The 18,912-nt window shown below is 44.9% G+C and overlaps 1 protein-coding gene across 1 annotated transcript in view; it reads left to right on the top strand.

The window, feature by feature from the left end:
• The window catches only part of bbs2 (Bardet-Biedl syndrome 2), a 209,347-nt gene that overhangs the window by 68,893 nt on the left and 121,542 nt on the right, over positions 1 to 18,912 (top strand). The window contains 1 exon segment of the mRNA XM_084316368.1: positions 15,450 to 15,621. Coding sequence (XP_084172494.1) covers positions 15,450 to 15,621 — 172 coding nt within the window.

The raw sequence follows: 18,912 nt of genomic DNA, 5'->3' as shown, positions 1-18,912 counted from the left end.
TAAACCTCAACATGACACCTCATTAAACCTCAACATGACACCTCATTAAACCTCAACCTGACACATCATTAAACCTCAACATGACACCTCATTAAACCTGACACCTCATTAAACCTCAACATGACACATCATTAAACCTCAACATGACACATCATTAAACCTCAACATGACACATCATTAAACCTCAACATGACACATCATTAAACCTCAACATGACACATCATTAAACCTCAACATGACACATCATTAAACCTGACACCTCATTAAACCTCAACATGACACCTCATTAAACCTCAACATGACACCTCATTAAACCTCAACATGACACCTCATTAAACCTCAACATGACACATCATTAAACCTGACACCTCATTAAACCTCAACATGACACCTCATTAAACCTCAACATGACACATCATTAAACCTCAACATGACACATCATTAAACCTCAACATGACACATCATTAAACCTGACACCTCATTAAACCTCAACATGACACATCATTAAACCTCAACATGACACATCATTAAACCTCAACATGACACATCATTAAACATGACACATCATTAAACCTCAACATGACACCTCATTAAACCTGACACCTCATTAACCCTCAACATGACACATCATTAAACCTGACACCTCATTAACCCTCAACATGACACATCATTAAACCTGACACCTCATTAACCCTCAACATGACACATCATTAAACCTGACACCTCATTAACCCTCAACATGACACCTCATTAAACCTCAACATGACACCTCATTAAACCTCAACATGACACCTCATTAAACCTCAACATGACACATCATTAAACCTCAACATGACACATCATTAAACCTCAACGTGACACCTCATTAAACCTCAACATGACACATCATTAAACCTGACACATCATTAAACCTCAACATGACACCTGTCATGTACTAAGGTCTAATGACCACATAGAATAGAAACTGAGGCAGGCTGCACATGAACAAAAACAACCCCCTCAGTAGATGCTTTTAAAGCAAGGTCCCGGCAGATAGTAAAACAACACAAACGCGCTTTCAAAATGTAAATTATATTTATTATCTGTGGCAGGAATTCAAACCTCCACCTGTAATATGAGTATTTAACAAAGGGAAAAAACAACCCACAAACAATTAACAAACAGGGAGAAGGGTAAGGGGGGAACAAACAAGATAATTATAATTAAGCTGAGCACAAGAGCCAACACAGGTAATATAATAAGAGTAAGGCACAAGAGCCAACACAGGTAATATACTAGAGTAAGGCACAAATGGCCTAAAAGCCAACAGTATGTGTAGTAATCCCGTAACAGGGAAGAAAATAGGCCCAGAGGCCAACTACACATACAAACCCACACAAGAGTGGAAATATGTACTGTACACTATAGCTCCACACAAGGGAGGCAAAAAGGCAGAAGGCCCAATACATAGATATATATATTAACTAATTCCACATAGGTGGCACAGAGGCCACAATATATATATATATACACTTACCTGGCAGCAACACCAACACAGACACAATGCCTACCAGGTAAGTAGTGTGAACATGAGAACACACAATAGTGACAATAAGGCCAACACGAGATCAATCCACACAACAGTGGAAACAAAGGCCAACACAAGATCAATCCACACAACAGTGGAAAACAATGGCAACCCCACTCCACTCTGGTCACTGGCAATTGACAGAATGAGGCGCCCGGACGAGTGTGTGCTTTCTGGTATATCTGTCCACCCGTCCCTCTCGAGGTGATTGCCATCAGCTGTCACCCATTAGGCAATCAGCACTCTTCAGTGTAGGGACGGGCGGCACATGATAGAGAAAAAGAGACAGCATTAGCTATCATGCACACACACACATCCATCCAAAACATAACATATTTACATATACTAACCTGATGTTCAGATGGTGTCATATATACAGTAATAATGGTAATGACCAACCCACGTACGTCACACCTCCCCCCATAAGAGCGAACCTGTAGGGTTAGCAAAACATTATTACCTATTACCAACATGAGGTTAGTACCACATACCAGGGAGAACAGAAACAACAACAAAAAATTCTCCCTCCACAAAATCACCCACCAAATGGGCTACATCAGCACCACACAGGCCCCGCTCTGGGACCACACGGTCGACCACCACCTCACCCAAAACACACACAATGCCCCTAGGCACATCACCCAACACCAGACGCATCAGCCGTCGGAACGTGGCCGGTGCATTCCTTATCCCGAAGGCCATGATGGGCCCATCCTGGACAACGGGAACGACTCAGGCACCGTTATTACGTTCACCCTCCTGTAGTACAGAAAACGGAGAGACACATTAGCATTGGGAGCCAGAAGGCAAGGAGAGCTCCAGGGACCATGGCTAGGCTCAGCTAGCCCCTTGTCCAGGGTGCACAGAGCCTCCCCTCTCACTACCTCCCTCATCGCCACCGGACACTGACATGCGTATTGCTTTAAGGGAGACCGCACTCCCAACACGAACACCGTGCTCCAGGATGGTCGTTCTGGAAAACACATCAGACAACACAACAATTGAATTATGCACATGTACAACAATATGCACAACAATGCATGTATGTAACATAGACGCGCAGTGACGTCACCCACATGCAGCTGGGTCCATTAGGCCATTAGGGTCCAATCCCTACCCAAAATATTATGCTGGGAATTCTGAAATGTATATATAACCAAAACCCAGCCCGCCGATGCAGCAAACACCAGCGCACTATATTGAGTCAAATTTCAAAAAGGAAAATGGACACACAGTACACCCCCAAGGCATATAAACAAAGCAACCTAGAAGCCGCACCGGGCCGTCCCTGGGCATAACCACAGGATCACCGGAGGCTATATGTTACCTCATCTTGGCAAACAAGGCCTGCATGATGAAAGGCCGAGTTCATCAAACCGTGAAAACTGTATGTAGTACATACTGGCTACTGTATGCACACTGTTTTCAAAACATGGTGAGATCTAACCATCTCACCATCTAACTCACAAATAATCATAAGTGCCATAAGACACAACCAAGCTCACCTGGATGAACAAAGAAACACCACTCTAGCCATGTAGCTCACAGTGTAGGATGAACACCACTTTAACCCTAATGCTTAGAGTATAGGATGAATCACCACTCTAACCATATAGCTCACAGTGTAGTGTGATGAATCTAAAGTGGCCAACAATATATATTTGGTCCATGCAGGCCGGTAGAGCTCTTTACATTGCTGCCAGTACTGCAACTTGCGATTCAAGTTGTAAACGGTTTCTCTCAGCAATGAAGCACATCACACCCCAAAACCAACAATGTACCTCTCACATAAGTAGTGCTCGACACTCTTCTCTCCACTCCATAGGATCCTATATCCTCATTTACCCCCGGACAGAAGCGAGGGCTCCCCTAGCCAACGAGGACGCCCAGTGCCCCCTACCCTGGGAGACAAAGCAAACACACCTGCAGGGCTAAACACAATTCTGACTCCTGTCTAGCATCCCTAATAACAAACAGAACAAATGGCACAGCCCCACCCCAACCACAACCTGCACCAACACACTATTTGGCATATGGTAGACTGGTAGTGTTCTCAGTTCAGGAACAGAAAATGTAGCCACACATAAAATTCCCCATGGTGTGTAGAACTCTAGAGAATAACATGTTCGCAAATAGTTTGGACTATTGGAAATATTCCTCAAACTGTTTTGTGTTGCCCTTTAAGGGTCTACACGTGGATCACCGAATGTTGTGAAAAAAACAACAACAAACTTTACTTTGATAGGCCGCTCCACCGATACCAACCTGTCAACAGGAGACAACAAACTGGAAACAGTTCCTGGGAAAAATAAAGAATCATCTCATTGCGCGTAACAGGACAGCAAACAGGGAAACAAAAATCAGCACATTTCCCTGGCACCATCACAACGCCCATCTCCCTTCAAAATGGCGTCACAAAAATAACACTGTCAGGATCTAAAATGGTGTCTGTCAAATTAGAACCTTGGTAACGGCCGGAACAGTAATTTTCCTGAGAGGTATCGCCTCCGGGAAACGGGTGGAACCACACATAATTGTCAACATGTATTGATTTTCTGCTCTCGTTTTAGGCAGATGACAGATACACGTTCAAAAGGTTCCCCCATGTCCGGAATGGAGCGCAGGGGAGCCGGATGCACCCCCTGATTTGGCGTCCCCACTATTACAAGTCTTAGCAATACCTAAATGGCCAGACCACACATGGTCATGTGCCAACATTTACATGTGATGTCCACATATCATTGGCAACACAATTTGACACTTTGTATTCCAGTCCTCTCCACACCTCAAGTCTGCAACACCCGGTCTAGGTGTGCAACACCCCCTCCTCTATCACAAAAGTCTGTTTCCTACTAGCAGTAGCACTGGCAACTGCCGCAAAACAACTTGACAGGGAGGAATCACTGTGCTGAGCAGTGATCAATGCTTGACGAGTAGCGATACGTCAGCAAATTTGGGAATTACCAGCTTCCCCTGAACGCTACTTACAGCAACCTCTTCCATCTTTCCAATAGATGGCCCCCTGTCCTCAGCGAGAGCCTCGCCACCGACAGAGTCACTCAACGTCAAAGCTTGAGTTCGCTTCCTGTCCTGTGCCTTGGTGACAACACAAGCAGAAAAAACATTGGGGTGATTATTAATCAATTCATCACAACACAAGTCAGTCAATGGAGCGTTTCCAACCTCCAACACAGGGATCACACTCTCCCCAGCAATATCGTTCCCCATGATAAACTCAACGCCCTCCACAGGGAAACATGGGCGAACGGCGACAGGAAAACAACCTGTGATCAGATCTGACTGTACATGCACCTTATGCAACGGCACGCGCATACACTCCATTTCAATACCTCTCACCATCGCACTAGACTGACAGTAAGAGTTTTCATTTAGCGGTAAGACATCAGCCAGGATGAATGACTGAGAACCACCTGTATCACGGAGTATTCTCACCTTCCGTTGGTCACAGATGTCACCCGACAGTGACACACAACCATCAAACAGAAAGGGTTTAAAACAGCCATCACTTTCTTTTTCCAGAGAGCTATTCTGGTCAGAACATGACACTGTACCAATCAACCCCACACCTTTTGGTTTCTGAGCTGACCCTTTTTTCTCCTGTCGCTTCCTCAGCGTATGACATCCTTTTACCATATGGCCTGTCTTTTTACAATAATTGCACACCACCGGTCTCTTAGACGGCGGTGAGCGTGGCTGGAATGCTGACTCACGAGGAGTGAATGAGCCACCTCCACCACATACATTAGGACGTACAGAAACACATTTGCGTGACCATTCAAACTCGTCTGCCGAAATCGCAGCCTGTCGGAGTGTTGACACCCCCTGCCCATGTAAATAGAGCACAGCTTCGACTGGCAGGGTGGCTTTGAACTGCTCCACAAGTACCAATTCACTCAATGATGCAAAGTATTTTAACTCACACGCAGAACACCACCGATCAAAATGAAGTTTCTCCTCCTGGGAGAAATCAACATGGGTTTGGGAAGGAGATTTACGGCGGTTGCGAAAATGCTGCCTGAATGCTTCTGGTACCAGTTCGTACACACGCAAGACAGCGCTTTTCACACGCTCATAGTTCAAGCTGTCATCCAACGACAACGCGGCATGTGCTTCCCGTGCCTTCCCTGTGAGCCTGCATTGCAACATAATTGCCCACATGCCCACTGGCCAACACAGAGCCTGCGCGATGCGTTCAAACACAGTAAAAAACAACTCCACTTCAGACTCATGAAAAAGGGGAACCAAGGACATATGCTGGCTAATATCAAAGGGTGCCTGGGAGTCGGAAAGTACTGGAGAGGAAGTGGCGCTACGTCTAGCGTCACCACACTCCAACTCTAGTTTCCTCATCGCCAATTGAAATTCCCTATCAGCCGCCTTCTCCTCTTTGTCCCTCTCTCTGTCTCTCTCCTCCTTGTCTCTCACCTCCTTTCTCTCTTCCCATTCTCTCTCCTCCTTTCTCTCTTCTCTGTCTCTCTCCTCCTTTCTCTCTTCTCTATCCTCCCTGTGCAAAACCGCCCTCTCCTCTAGACAGGCTAAACGCAGCTCAGCGCTCAGTGCGCTCAAGTCACCAGCAGAAGTAACACTGGTATGTTCTGAACCTAGTGCAGAGTCAACACCATCAAGATCCGACACACCAATATCCTGATCACAAACCTCCATAGCCCTACTCTCTACCACAGAATACAGTTATGAAAGAAAGTACACTCCCGTAGCAACACACAATACTACCCCACCAATCAGACTTCAATAAGCCCTACAAAATAGCCACTCACCTATAGTACTCAACAATGTCCCTGTGCAACACTCAACAGCCACATTATGCAGTATGACAACCTGACCAATTCGATTTAATGTCCACATCTAACATTCATAAAAATAATAAATGTCGGTTCTAAACACCTAACTAGGATCACACTGGGTAACACTAACTACCCCGTCTAAACTACTTCCCTAGCGGAATGAGGACTACACATATCTTCAGTCGCTTACCGATTTCATTGCGCACTCCACCGGAATAGACGACGCGTGCCCCCCTCCCCCTAACCAAAGCAGGTGATCCACCCTTTACCTATGTGGAAAAAAATAGAATGGTTAAGAGCATAACTCACAACAACGGTTTACAACAGTTAAGTGTGCAGCACGAAAATATGGATATATAATAATACAACTTACCAAATGAAAAGATGCAACCTACCTGACACGCTCCAATCGACAAGTCCACATGTCACATGCCCATGTCATGTACCAACAAGGAACTATACAATTGTGCAAACTAGCAAGCTCCCATGTCACAAGGACACAAAAGACCGGCATAGAGCCCCCATTAGGGATGGGTACCTTTCACATTTGAACCGATACCGGTACCGGTACCTGTGAATCAATACCGGTACCCAACGGTACCTTTTTTCGGTACTTTAGTCTCAAGAAATTTAATTTACCTACCTCAGTCGTGAAAAAAAATCAAAACTTCAAATAACTACAATTTCGACAGTTTTCGGCTTGTCATTGCTCCGACTGCTTTGTTGTTGAATCAAGTCAAATCCTAGGTAAGCATATATTGTGCGTGTGAACGTTGACATGAAAAAAAAAAAGTTAAAAAAAAAAAAAAAAAAAAAGTTAAAAAAAAATATAATACAAAATATTTTATTTTTATTTTTTATTTTTTTCGATTTCTCACTTGATTCGATACTCGGTAGTACCGACATGTTTCGGTTCGGTACCTCAAAAGTACAGAGTTCGGTACCCATCCCTAGCCCCCATGTCATGTACTAAGGTCTAATGACCACATAGAATAGAAACTGAGGCAGGCTGCACATGAACAAAAACAACCCCCTCAGTAGATGCTTTTAAAGCAAGGTCCCGGCAGATAGTAAAACAACACAAACGCGCTTTCAAAAGGTAAATTATATTTATTATCTGTGGCAGGAATTCAAACCTCCACCTATAATATGAGTATTTAACAAAGGGAAAAAACAACCCACAAACAATTAACAAACAGGGAGAAGGGTAAGGGGGGAACAAACAAGATAATTATAATTAAGCTGAGCACAAGAGCCAACACAGGTAATATAATAAGAGTAAGGCACAAGAGCCAACACAGGTAATATACTAGAGTAATCAGATGAAAAAATTTACAATTCCCGCACTCACTTTTTCTCTGCTTTTATTGTCGTCAACGTTTCGGCTATTCAGCCTTCATCAGGACAGTGGCATGAAACAATGAGGTCTCACATTCATTTTATACAATTCCAAGGTCTGTTTTGGTTGATTGCATAACAGGGAGCACCTGTGCCTTCCTGTCAATAAACCAATTGGTTGAGCTTGCAGCCCCACTGGGTACTGCAGCAAAAAGAGAGACAGAGTTAGAAATGCAATAATTCAACCTCAGAACAAAACATTTTTGAAACATCGAACAGTCATATTTACAACACAATATAGTTTAGCATATTTAATATACAGCAATATGACCGAATCATTGTGAAACATTAAACCATCATCAATGGGATTCAGTGGAACAGTTTACAAACACACACTTAAATCCAGTTCATCATTGAGTCCAAAGGTGGTCCCAAATGTTTGAAGTTCCGTTATCCAATAGGCTTCTCTCTTGAGAAGCATCTGTTTCAGATCCCCCCCACGTCTAGAAAGGACTACTTTTTCAATACCACAGTAACTGAAAGCTGTGATTGGATGGTTGGCATCTTTAAAGTGGATGGCTATAGGGCTATCTGGATTATTATTACGAATAGCTGAACGGTGTTCAGATATTTGTGTTTTTAGTGCTCTTGTTGTCATTCCAACATAGGCTTTGGAGCAGCTGCATTTTATTAGATAAATGACCCCAGTTGTTGAGCATGTTATAACTCCACAAATTTTATAGATTTTCCCTGTAAGAGGGTGTGAGAAAGTCTTACTTCTAGTGGTACAATTACATTGTGCACATCGTCCACACTTGTGGTTGCCATCAGGCAGAGATGGCATGCTGCTTGATCTTTCAAATAAACAGTCTGCATGTACAAGTTTGTCTTTCAAATTCTTTCCTCTACGGTAAGTAATTATTGGTGGAGAATCAAATAAGTGGCCTACATTAGGATCACTTGAGAGGATATGCCAGTATTTCTTGATAGAATGTTTTATTTCATGTGATCTATCAGTATAATTAAGAACACAGACAGCTGATGGCTTTCTTTTTGTCTTTCTACCCCCTTGTGTTTTTGTTTTTACTTTCTGAAGGGCCCTGTCTATGCATTCATCTTCATATCCTCTTTGTTTAAAACGTGATTTCATTACCTCAACTTGGTTGTCAAATCGTTCTTTTGTGTCACAGATTCTTTGCAATCTATGGAACTGTCCTATTGGAATAGCTTCTTTCACATATTGTGGATGGTAGCTCTCCATGTGTAAAAGGTTGTTCCTATCTGTAGGTTTTCTAAAGAGATCTGTCACTAATTTGCCATTTTCTTTTGTGATACATATATCTAAGAAGTTGACAGTGTGGTTGTTATATTCCAGGTTAAAAGTAAGAGATTCACTTTTGCTGTTTAACCAGTCTGTGAATTCTATAAGTAGTTCTGTTGATCCCGTCCACAAAAATAGAACATCATCTATATATCGTTTCCAATATTTGATGTATTGCAGGTATGGGTTCTCTGTACTATCTAGAATATTTGTCATTTCAAACAGTCCAACGTACAAGTTTGCATAGTTAGGAGCCATTGTGGTTCCCATGGCAGTTCCTTTGATCTGCAGGTAAAAATCTCTATCAACACTGAAATAGTTCTTAATTAGTACCAGTTCAGCTGCCTCAAGTAAAAATCTATTAAATTGTGCATTACTGTCTTCTTTGCTGTTCAGAAAGATATTTAGGGCCTCTAACCCCCCTTGGTGGGGTATATTGGAATAGAGACTTTCGACATCTAGTGTACACAGTATAGTAGATTCAGGGACATGTTCAATGTTTCTCAATGACTTAAGTACATCATTTGTGTCTTTGACAAAGGTTGGCAGTTTGAAAACAAATGGCTTTATGTAGTGATCAACAAAAACTGAAAGTGGTGCTGTAATCGAACCTATTCCAGCCACAACCGGTCTTCCAGGTGGATGTTCAATGGACTTATGGATTTTTGGTAGCGTGTATAATACTGGTATAGTTGGTGACTTTGCATACAAGAAATCAAGATTCTTCTTTGTGATAACTTTGTTGTCTAAGGCCATCTCCAAAAATTCTTTTACTTCCTTTTGAAATATTTTGGTTGGATCACCTTTCAGTTTTCTGTAATAGTTTTCATTTGACATTTGTCTCTCAATTTCAGCTCTGTAGTCACTAATGTTCTGAACTACAACGGCTCCTCCCTTGTCTGCACTTTTGATTATTATTGTCTTGTCTCTTTGTAATGTCCTTAAAGCCTCGTGTTCACCCTTAGATAGATTTTCACATGAGGTATATTTTCTTCTCTTATATATTCTCTCAATATCATCATTCACTAAACGGCAGTAGGTGTCAATAGAGGAATTTCGTTTATTTGGGGGAACAAATTTACTTTGTCCTTTTTTAAAAGGAAAGTTCTTACCCCTAGATCCATCTGCAGTATCAACAGCAGTATCAGTATCACAGATAAGTGGTTCAGATTCCACATGCTCAGATTCAATAGATGTTTCTTTAGGTGCAAAAAATTCTTTGAGTCTTACATTCCTAGAGAATCTGAAAAAAATCACAGTTTGCATCAAATACATTATCTGTGTGTTTAGAAACAAATGTCAATCCTTTACTTAAGACAGAAACTTCATCAGGAGTCAGTGTCTTACTGGATATGTTGATCACATTCTCCTCATCTGTGACTGGGCTCGTGATCTCGTCCAGGGTGGATCTCGTTGGTTTGGTCTTGCCTCTCCCCTTGCCACGCCTGGTCTTCTTGTGTAGCGTCCCCGGCCTCTGTTGTTGGGTTGGGGCCTGGGGTCTAAAAAAGGGTGGGCGTTGAGGGACCCATCCGAAGTGTAGTCACTCTCTGATGTGGCTGGATTACTGCGGTTCGGCCATCTTTAGAAGCAAAGCTAACAGCCAACAAACAGAAGAAATTCCAACGAGATGAGGCAGATTACAAGAACAAAGAAGTATACTTCTGGCAGAAGAAGCAAACTCCAAGAAGTGGGCGCCCAAAACCAAGATGGCCGAACCGCAGTAATCCAGCCACATCAGAGAGTGACTACACTTCGGATGGGTCCCTCAACGCCCACCCTTTTTTAGACCCCAGGCCCCAACCCAACAACAGAGGCCGGGGACGCTACACAAGAAGACCAGGCGTGGCAAGGGGAGAGGCAAGACCAAACCAACGAGATCCACCCTGGACGAGATCACGAGCCCAGTCACAGATGAGGAGAATGTGATCAACATATCCAGTAAGACACTGACTCCTGATGAAGTTTCTGTCTTAAGTAAAGGATTGACATTTGTTTCTAAACACAGATAATGTATTTGATGCAAAATGTGATTTTTTCAGATTCTCTAGGAATGTAAGACTCAAAGAATTTTTTGCACCTAAAGAAACATCTATTGAATCTGAGCATGTGGAATCTGAACCACTTATCTGTGATACTGATACTGCTGTTGATACTGCAGATGGATCTAGGGGTAAGAACTTTCCTTTTAAAGGACAAAGTAAATTTGTTCCCCCAAATAAACGAAATTCCTCTATTGACACCTACTGCCGTTTAGTGAATGATGATATTGAGAGAATATATAAGAGAAGAAAATATACCTCATGTGAAAATCTATCTAAGGGTGAACACAAGGCTTTAAGGACATTACAAAGAGACAAGACAATAATAATCAAAAGTGCAGACAAGGGAGGAGCCGTTGTAGTTCAGAACATTAGTGACTACAGAGCTGAAATTGAGAGACAAATGTCAAATGAAAACTATTACAGAAAACTGAAAGGTGATCCAACCAAAATATTTCAAAAGGAAGTAAAAGAATTTTTGGAGATGGCCTTAGACAACAAAGTTATCACAAAGAAGAATCTTGATTTCTTGTATGCAAAGTCACCAACTATACCAGTATTATACACGCTACCAAAAATCCATAAGTCCATTGAACATCCACCTGGAAGACCGGTTGTGGCTGGAATAGGTTCGATTACAGCACCACTTTCAGTTTTTGTTGATCACTACATAAAGCCATTTGTTTTCAAACTGCCAACCTTTGTCAAAGACACAAATGATGTACTTAAGTCATTGAGAAACATTGAACATGTCCCTGAATCTACTATACTGTGTACACTAGATGTCGAAAGTCTCTATTCCAATATACCCCACCAAGGGGGGTTAGAGGCCCTAAAGATCTTTCTGAACAGCAAAGAAGACAGTAATGCACAATTTAATAGATTTTTACTTGAGGCAGCTGAACTGGTACTAATTAAGAACTATTTCAGTGTTGATAGAGATTTTTACCTGCAGATCAAAGGAACTGCCATGGGAACCACAATGGCTCCTAACTATGCAAACTTGTACGTTGGACTGTTTGAAATGACAAATATTCTAGATAGTACAGAGAACCCATACCTGCAATACATCAAATATTGGAAACGATATATAGATGATGTTCTATTTTTGTGGACGGGATCAACAGAACTACTTATAGAATTCACAGACTGGTTAAACAGCAAAAGTGAATCTCTTACTTTTAACCTGGAATATAACAACCACACTGTCAACTTCTTAGATATATGTATCACAAAAGAAAATGGCAAATTAGTGACAGATCTCTTTAGAAAACCTACAGATAGGAACAACCTTTTACACATGGAGAGCTACCATCCACAATATGTGAAAGAAGCTATTCCAATAGGACAGTTCCATAGATTGCAAAGAATCTGTGACACAAAAGAACGATTTGACAACCAAGTTGAGGTAATGAAATCACGTTTTAAACAAAGAGGATATGAAGATGAATGCATAGACAGGGCCCTTCAGAAAGTAAAAACAAAAACACAAGGGGGTAGAAAGACAAAAAGAAAGCCATCAGCTGTCTGTGTTCTTAATTATACTGATAGATCACATGAAATAAAACATTCTATCAAGAAATACTGGCATATCCTCTCAAGTGATCCTAATGTAGGCCACTTATTTGATTCTCCACCAATAATTACTTACCGTAGAGGAAAGAATTTGAAAGACAAACTTGTACATGCAGACTGTTTATTTGAAAGATCAAGCAGCATGCCATCTCTGCCTGATGGCAACCACAAGTGTGGACGATGTGCACAATGTAATTGTACCACTAGAAGTAAGACTTTCTCACACCCTCTTACAGGGAAAATCTATAAAATTCGTGGAGTTATAACATGCTCAACAACTGGGGTCATTTATCTAATAAAATGCAGCTGCTCCAAAGCCTATGTTGGAATGACAACAAGAGCACTAAAAACAAATATCTGAACACCGTTCAGCTATTCGTAATAATAATCCAGATAGCCCTATAGCCATCCACTTTAAAGATGCCAACCATCCAATCACAGCTTTCAGTTACTGTGGTATTGAAAAAGTAGTCCTTTCTAGACGTGGGGGGGATCTGAAACAGATGCTTCTCAAGAGAGAAGCCTATTGGATAACGGAACTTCAAACATTTGGGACCACCTTTGGACTCAATGATGAACTGGATTTAAGTGTGTGTTTGTAAACTGTTCCACTGAATCCCATTGATGATGGTTTAATGTTTCACAATGATTCGGTCATATTGCTGTATATTAAATATGCTAAACTATATTGTGTTGTAAATATGACTGTTCGATGTTTCAAAAATGTTTTGTTCTGAGGTTGAATTATTGCATTTCTAACTCTGTCTCTCTTTTTGCTGCAGTACCCAGTGGGGCTGCAAGCTCAACCAATTGGTTTATTGACAGGAAGGCACAGGTGCTCCCTGTTATGCAATCAACCAAAACAGACCTTGGAATTGTATAAAATGAATGTGAGACCTCATTGTTTCATGCCACTGTCCTGATGAAGGCTGAATAGCCGAAACGTTGACGACAATAAAAGCAGAGAAAAAGTGAGTGCGGGAATTGTACATTTTTTCATCTGATGACAATTAAGGGGAGCAATTCCCAGCACAACAATATTTTTTGAGAGAGTGCATGTTGATTTTTCACTAAATATACTAGAGTAAGGCACAAATGGCCTAAAAGCCAACAGTATGTGTAGTAATCCCTTAACAGGGAAGAAAATAGGCCCAGAGGCCAACTACACATACAAACCCACACAAGAGTGGAAATATGTACTGTACACTATAGCTCCACACAAGGGAGGCAAAAAGGCAGAAGGCCCAATACATAGATATATATATTAACTAATTCCACATAGGTGGCACAGAGGCCACAATATATATATATATATATATATATATATATATATATATATATATATATATATATATTTATACACTTACCTGGCAGCAACACCAACACAGACACAATGCCTACCAGGTAAGTAGTGTGAACATGAGAACACACAATAGTGACAATAAGGCCAACACAAGATCAATCCACACAACAGTGGAAACAAAGGCCAACACAAGATCAATCCATACAACAGTGGAAAACAATGGCAACCCCACTCCACTCTGGTCACTGGCAATTGACAGAATGAGGCACCCGGACGAGTGTGTGCTGTCTGGTATATCTGTCCACCCGTCCCTCTCGAGGTGATTGCCATCAGCTGTCACCCATTAGGCAATCAGCACTCTTCAGTGTAGGGACGGGCGGCACCTGATAGAGAAAAAGAGACAGCATTAGCTATCATGCACACACACACACATCCATCCAAAACATAACATATTTACATATACTAACCTGATGTTCAGATGGTGTCATATATACAGTAATAATGGTAATGACCAACCCACGTACATCACAACACCTCATTAAACCTCAACATGACACATCATTAAACCTCAACCTGACACATCATTAAACCTCAACATGACACCTCATTAAACCTCAACATGACACCTCATTAAACCTCAACATGACACCTCATTAAACCTGACACCTCATTAAACCTCAACATGACACCTCATTAAACCTCAACATGACACATCATTAAACCTGACACCTCATTAAACCTCAACATGACACATCATTAAACCTCAACATGACACATCATTAAACCTCAACATGACGCATCATTAAACCTGACACCTCATTAAACCTCAACATGACACATCATTAAACCTCAACATGACACATCATTAAACCTGACACATCATTAAACCTCAACATGACACATCATTAAACCTCAACATGACACCTCATTAAACCTCAACATGACACATCATTAACCCTCAACATGACACATCATTAAACCTCAACATGACACCTCATTAAACCTCAACATGACACATCATTAAACCTCAACATGACACCTCATTAAACCTGACACCTCATTAAACCTCAACATGACACCTCATTAAACCTCAACATGACACCTCATTAAACCTCAACATGACACATCATTAAACCTCAACATGACACCTCATTAAACCTCAACATGACACATCATTAAACCTCAACATGACACCTCATTAAACCTGACACCTCATTAAACATCAACATGACACCTCATTAAACCTCAACATGACACCTCATTAAACCTCAACATGACACCTCATTAAACCTGACACCTCATTAAACCTCAACATGACACATCATTAAACCTCAACATGACACCTCATTAACACATCATTAAACCTCAACATGACACATCATTAAACCTTAACATGACACCTCATGGCTTCACTCTGAGCCCCCTCCTCTCTGTATCTGTGTGTGAGCCTGGCTTCACTCTCCTCTCTCTCCTCTCCCTCCAGAGACCATTATCCGGGCCGTGCTGATCTTTGCGGAGGCCATCTTCGAGGGGGAGAGCCACGTGGTGCACCCCAGCGCCCAGAGCCTGTCCGGCTGCGTCCGCGTGCCCATCGTGCCCCCCAAGGACCTCCCTGTGGACCTGCACATCAAGGCCTTTGTAGGGGGCAAGAGCAGGTGTGTGTAGGGGCAAGAGCAGGTGTGTGTAGGGGCAAGAGTAGGTGTGTAGGGGCAAGAGCAGGTGAGTGTAGGGGGCAAGAGCAGGTGTGTGTAGGGGCAAGAGCAGGTGAGTGTAGGGGGCAAGAGCAGGTGAGTGTAGGGGCAAGAGCAGGTGAGTAGGGGCAAGAGCAGGTGTGTGTAGGGGCAAGAGCAGGTGAGTGTAGCGGCAAGAGCAGGTGAGTGTAGGGGGCAAGAGGAGGTGAGTGTAGGGGCAAGAGCAGGTGTGTGTAGGGGGCAAGAGCAGGTGTGTGTAGGGGGCAAGAGCAGGTGTGTGTAGGGGCAAGAGCAGGTGTGTGTAGGGGGCAAGAGCAGGTGAGTGTAGGGGCAAGAGCAGGTGTGTGTAGGGGCAAGAGCAGGTGTGTGTAGGGGCAAGAGCAGGTGAGTGTAGGGGCAAGAGCAGGTGAGTGTAGGGGCAAGAGCAGGTGTGTGTAGGGGCAAGAGCAGGTGTGTGTAGGGGCAAGAGCAGGTGTGTGTAGGGGGCAAGAGCAGGTGAGTGTAGGGGCAAGAGCAGGTGTGTGTAGGGGCAAGAGCAGGTGTGTGTAGGGGGCAAGAGCAGGTGTGTGTAGGGGGCAAGAGCAGGTGAGTGTAGGGGCAAGAGCAGGTGTGTGTAGGGGGCAAGAGCAGGTGAGTGTAGGGGCAAGAGCAGGTGAGTGTAGGGGCAAGAGCAGGTGAGTGTAGGGGCAAGAGCAGGTGTGTGTAGGGGCAAGAGCAGGTGAGTGTAGGGGCAAGAGCAGGTGAGTGTAGGGGGCAAGAGCAGGTGTGTGTAGGGGCAAGAGCAGGTGTGTGTAGGGGCAAGAGCAGGTGAGTGTAGCGGCAAGAGCAGGTGAGTGTAGGGGGCAAGAGCAGGTGTGTGTAGGGGGCAAGAGCAGGTGTGTGTAGGGGCAAGAGCAGGTGAGTGTAGCGGCAAGAGCAGGTGTGTGTAGGGGGCAAGAGCAGGTGTGTGTAGGGGCAAGAGGAGGTGTGTGTAGGGGGCAAGAGCAGGTGAGTGTAGGGGCAAGAGCAGGTGTGTGTAGGGGCAAGAGCAGGTGAGTGTAGGGGCAAGAGCAGGTGAGTGTAGGGGGCAAGAGCAGGTGTGTGTAGGGGCAAGAGCAGGTGTGTGTAGGGGCAAGAGCAGGTGAGTGTAGCGGCAAGAGCAGGTGAGTGTAGGGGGCAAGAGCAGGTGAGTGTAGGGGGCAAGAGCAGGTGTGTGTAGGGGGCAAGAGCAGGTGTGTGTAGGGGCAAGAGCAGGTGAGTGTAGCGGCAAGAGCAGGTGAGTGTAGGGGGCAAGAGCAGGTGTGTGTAGGGGCAAGAGCAGGTGTGTGTAGGGGCAAGAGCAGGTGTGTGTAGGGGCAAGAGCAGGTGAGTGTAGGGGCAAGAGCAGGTGAGTGTAGGGGGCAAGAGCAGGTGTGTGTAGGGGCAAGAGCAGGTGTGTGTAGGGGCAAGAGCAGGTGTGTGTAGGGGCAAGAGCAGGTGTGTAGGGGCAAGAGCAGGTGAGTGTAGGGGGCAAGAGCAGGTGAGTGTAGGGGGCAAGAGCAGGTGAGTGTAGGGGCAAGAGCAGGTGTGTAGGGGCAAGAGCAGGTGAGTGTAGGGGGCAAGAGCAGGTGAGTGTAGGGGCAAGAGCAGGTGAGTGTAGGGGCAAGAGCAGGTGAGTGTAGGGGCAAGAGCAGGTGAGTGTAGGGGGCAAGAGCAGGTGAGTGTAGGGGCAAGAGCAGGTGTGTGTAGGGGCAAGAGCAGGTGAGTGTAGGGGCAAGAGCAGGTGTGTGTAGGGGCAAGAGCAGGTGTGTAGGGGGCAAGAGCAGGTGAGTAGGGGCAAGAGCAGGTGTGTGTAGGGGGCAAGAGCAGGTGAGTAGGGGCAAGAGCAGGTGTGTGTAGGGGCAAGAGCAGGTGTGTGTAGGGGCAAGAGGAGGTGTGTGTAGGGGGCAAGAGCAGGTGAGTGTAGGGGCAAGAGCAGGTGTGTGTAGGGGCAAGAGCAGGTGAGTGTAGGGGCAAGAGCAGGTGTGTGTAGGGGCAAGAGCAGGTGTGTGTAGGGGCAAGAGCAGGTGTGTGTAGGGGCAAGAGCAGGTGAGTGTAGCGGCAAGAGCAGGTGAGTGTAGGGGGCAAGAGCAGGTGAGTGTAGGGGGCAAGAGCAGGTGTGTGTAGGGGGCAAGAGCAGGTGTGTGTAGGGGCAAGAGCAGGTGAGTGTAGCGGCAAGAGCAGGTGAGTGTAGGGGGCAAGAGCAGGTGTGTGTAGGGGCAAGAGCAGGTGTGTGTAGGGGCAAGAGCAGGTGTGTGTAGGGGCAAGAGCAGGTGAGTGTAGGGGCAAGAGCAGGTGAGTGTAGGGGGCAAGAGCAGGTGTGTGTAGGGGCAAGAGCAGGTGTGTGTAGGGGCAAGAGCAGGTGTGTGTAGGGGCAAGAGCAGGTGTGTAGGGGCAAGAGCAGGTGAGTGTAGGGGGCAAGAGCAGGTGAGTGTAGGGGGCAAGAGCAGGTGAGTGTAGGGGCAAGAGCAGGTGTGTAGGGGCAAGAGCAGGTCAGTGTAGGGGCAAGAGCAGGTGAGTGTAGGGGCAAGAGCAGGTGAGTGTAGGGGCAAGAGCAGGTGAGTGTAGGGGGCAAGAGCAGGTGAGTGTAGGGGCAAGAGCAGGTGTGTGTAGGGGCAAGAGCAGGTGAGTGTAGGGGCAAGAGCAGGTGTGTGTAGGGGCAAGAGCAGGTGTGTAGGGGGCAAGAGCAGGTGAGTAGGGGCAAGAGCAGGTGTGTGTAGGGGGCAAGAGCAGGTGAGTAGGGGCAAGAGCAGGTGTGTGTAGGGGCAAGAGCAGGTGAGTGTAGGGGCAAGAGCAGGTGAGTGTAGGGGCAAGAGCAGGTGTGTGTAGGGGGCAAGAGCAGGTGTGTGTAGGGGCAAGAGCAGGTGTGTGTAGGGGCAAGAGCAGGTGTGTGTAGGGGCAAGAGCAGGTGTGTGTAGGGGGCAAGAGCAGGTGTGTGTAGGGGGCAAGAGCAGGTGAGTGTAGGGGCAAGAGCAGGTGTGTGTAGGGGCAAGAGCAGGTGTGTGTAGGGGCAAGAGCAGGTGTGTGTAGGGGCAAGAGCAGGTGTGTGTAGGGGGCAAGAGCAGGTGAGTAGGGGCAAGAGCAGGTGTGTGTAGGGGCAAGAGCAGGTGTGTGTAGGGGCAAGAGCAGGTGAGTGTAGGGGCAAGAGCAGGTGAGTGTAGGGGCAAGAGCAGGTGAGTGTAGGGGCAAGAGCAGGTGAGTGTAGGGGCAAGAGCAGGTGAGTAGGGGCAAGAGCAGGTGAGTGTAGGGGCAAGAGCA

The sequence above is a fragment of the Notolepis coatsorum genome (genome assembly GCF_963971535.1).
Source record: "Notolepis coatsorum genome assembly, chromosome: 6".
Taxonomy (NCBI): Eukaryota; Metazoa; Chordata; class Actinopteri; order Aulopiformes; family Paralepididae; genus Notolepis; species Notolepis coatsorum.
This window is presented reverse-complemented; position numbering and strand designations above follow the sequence as displayed.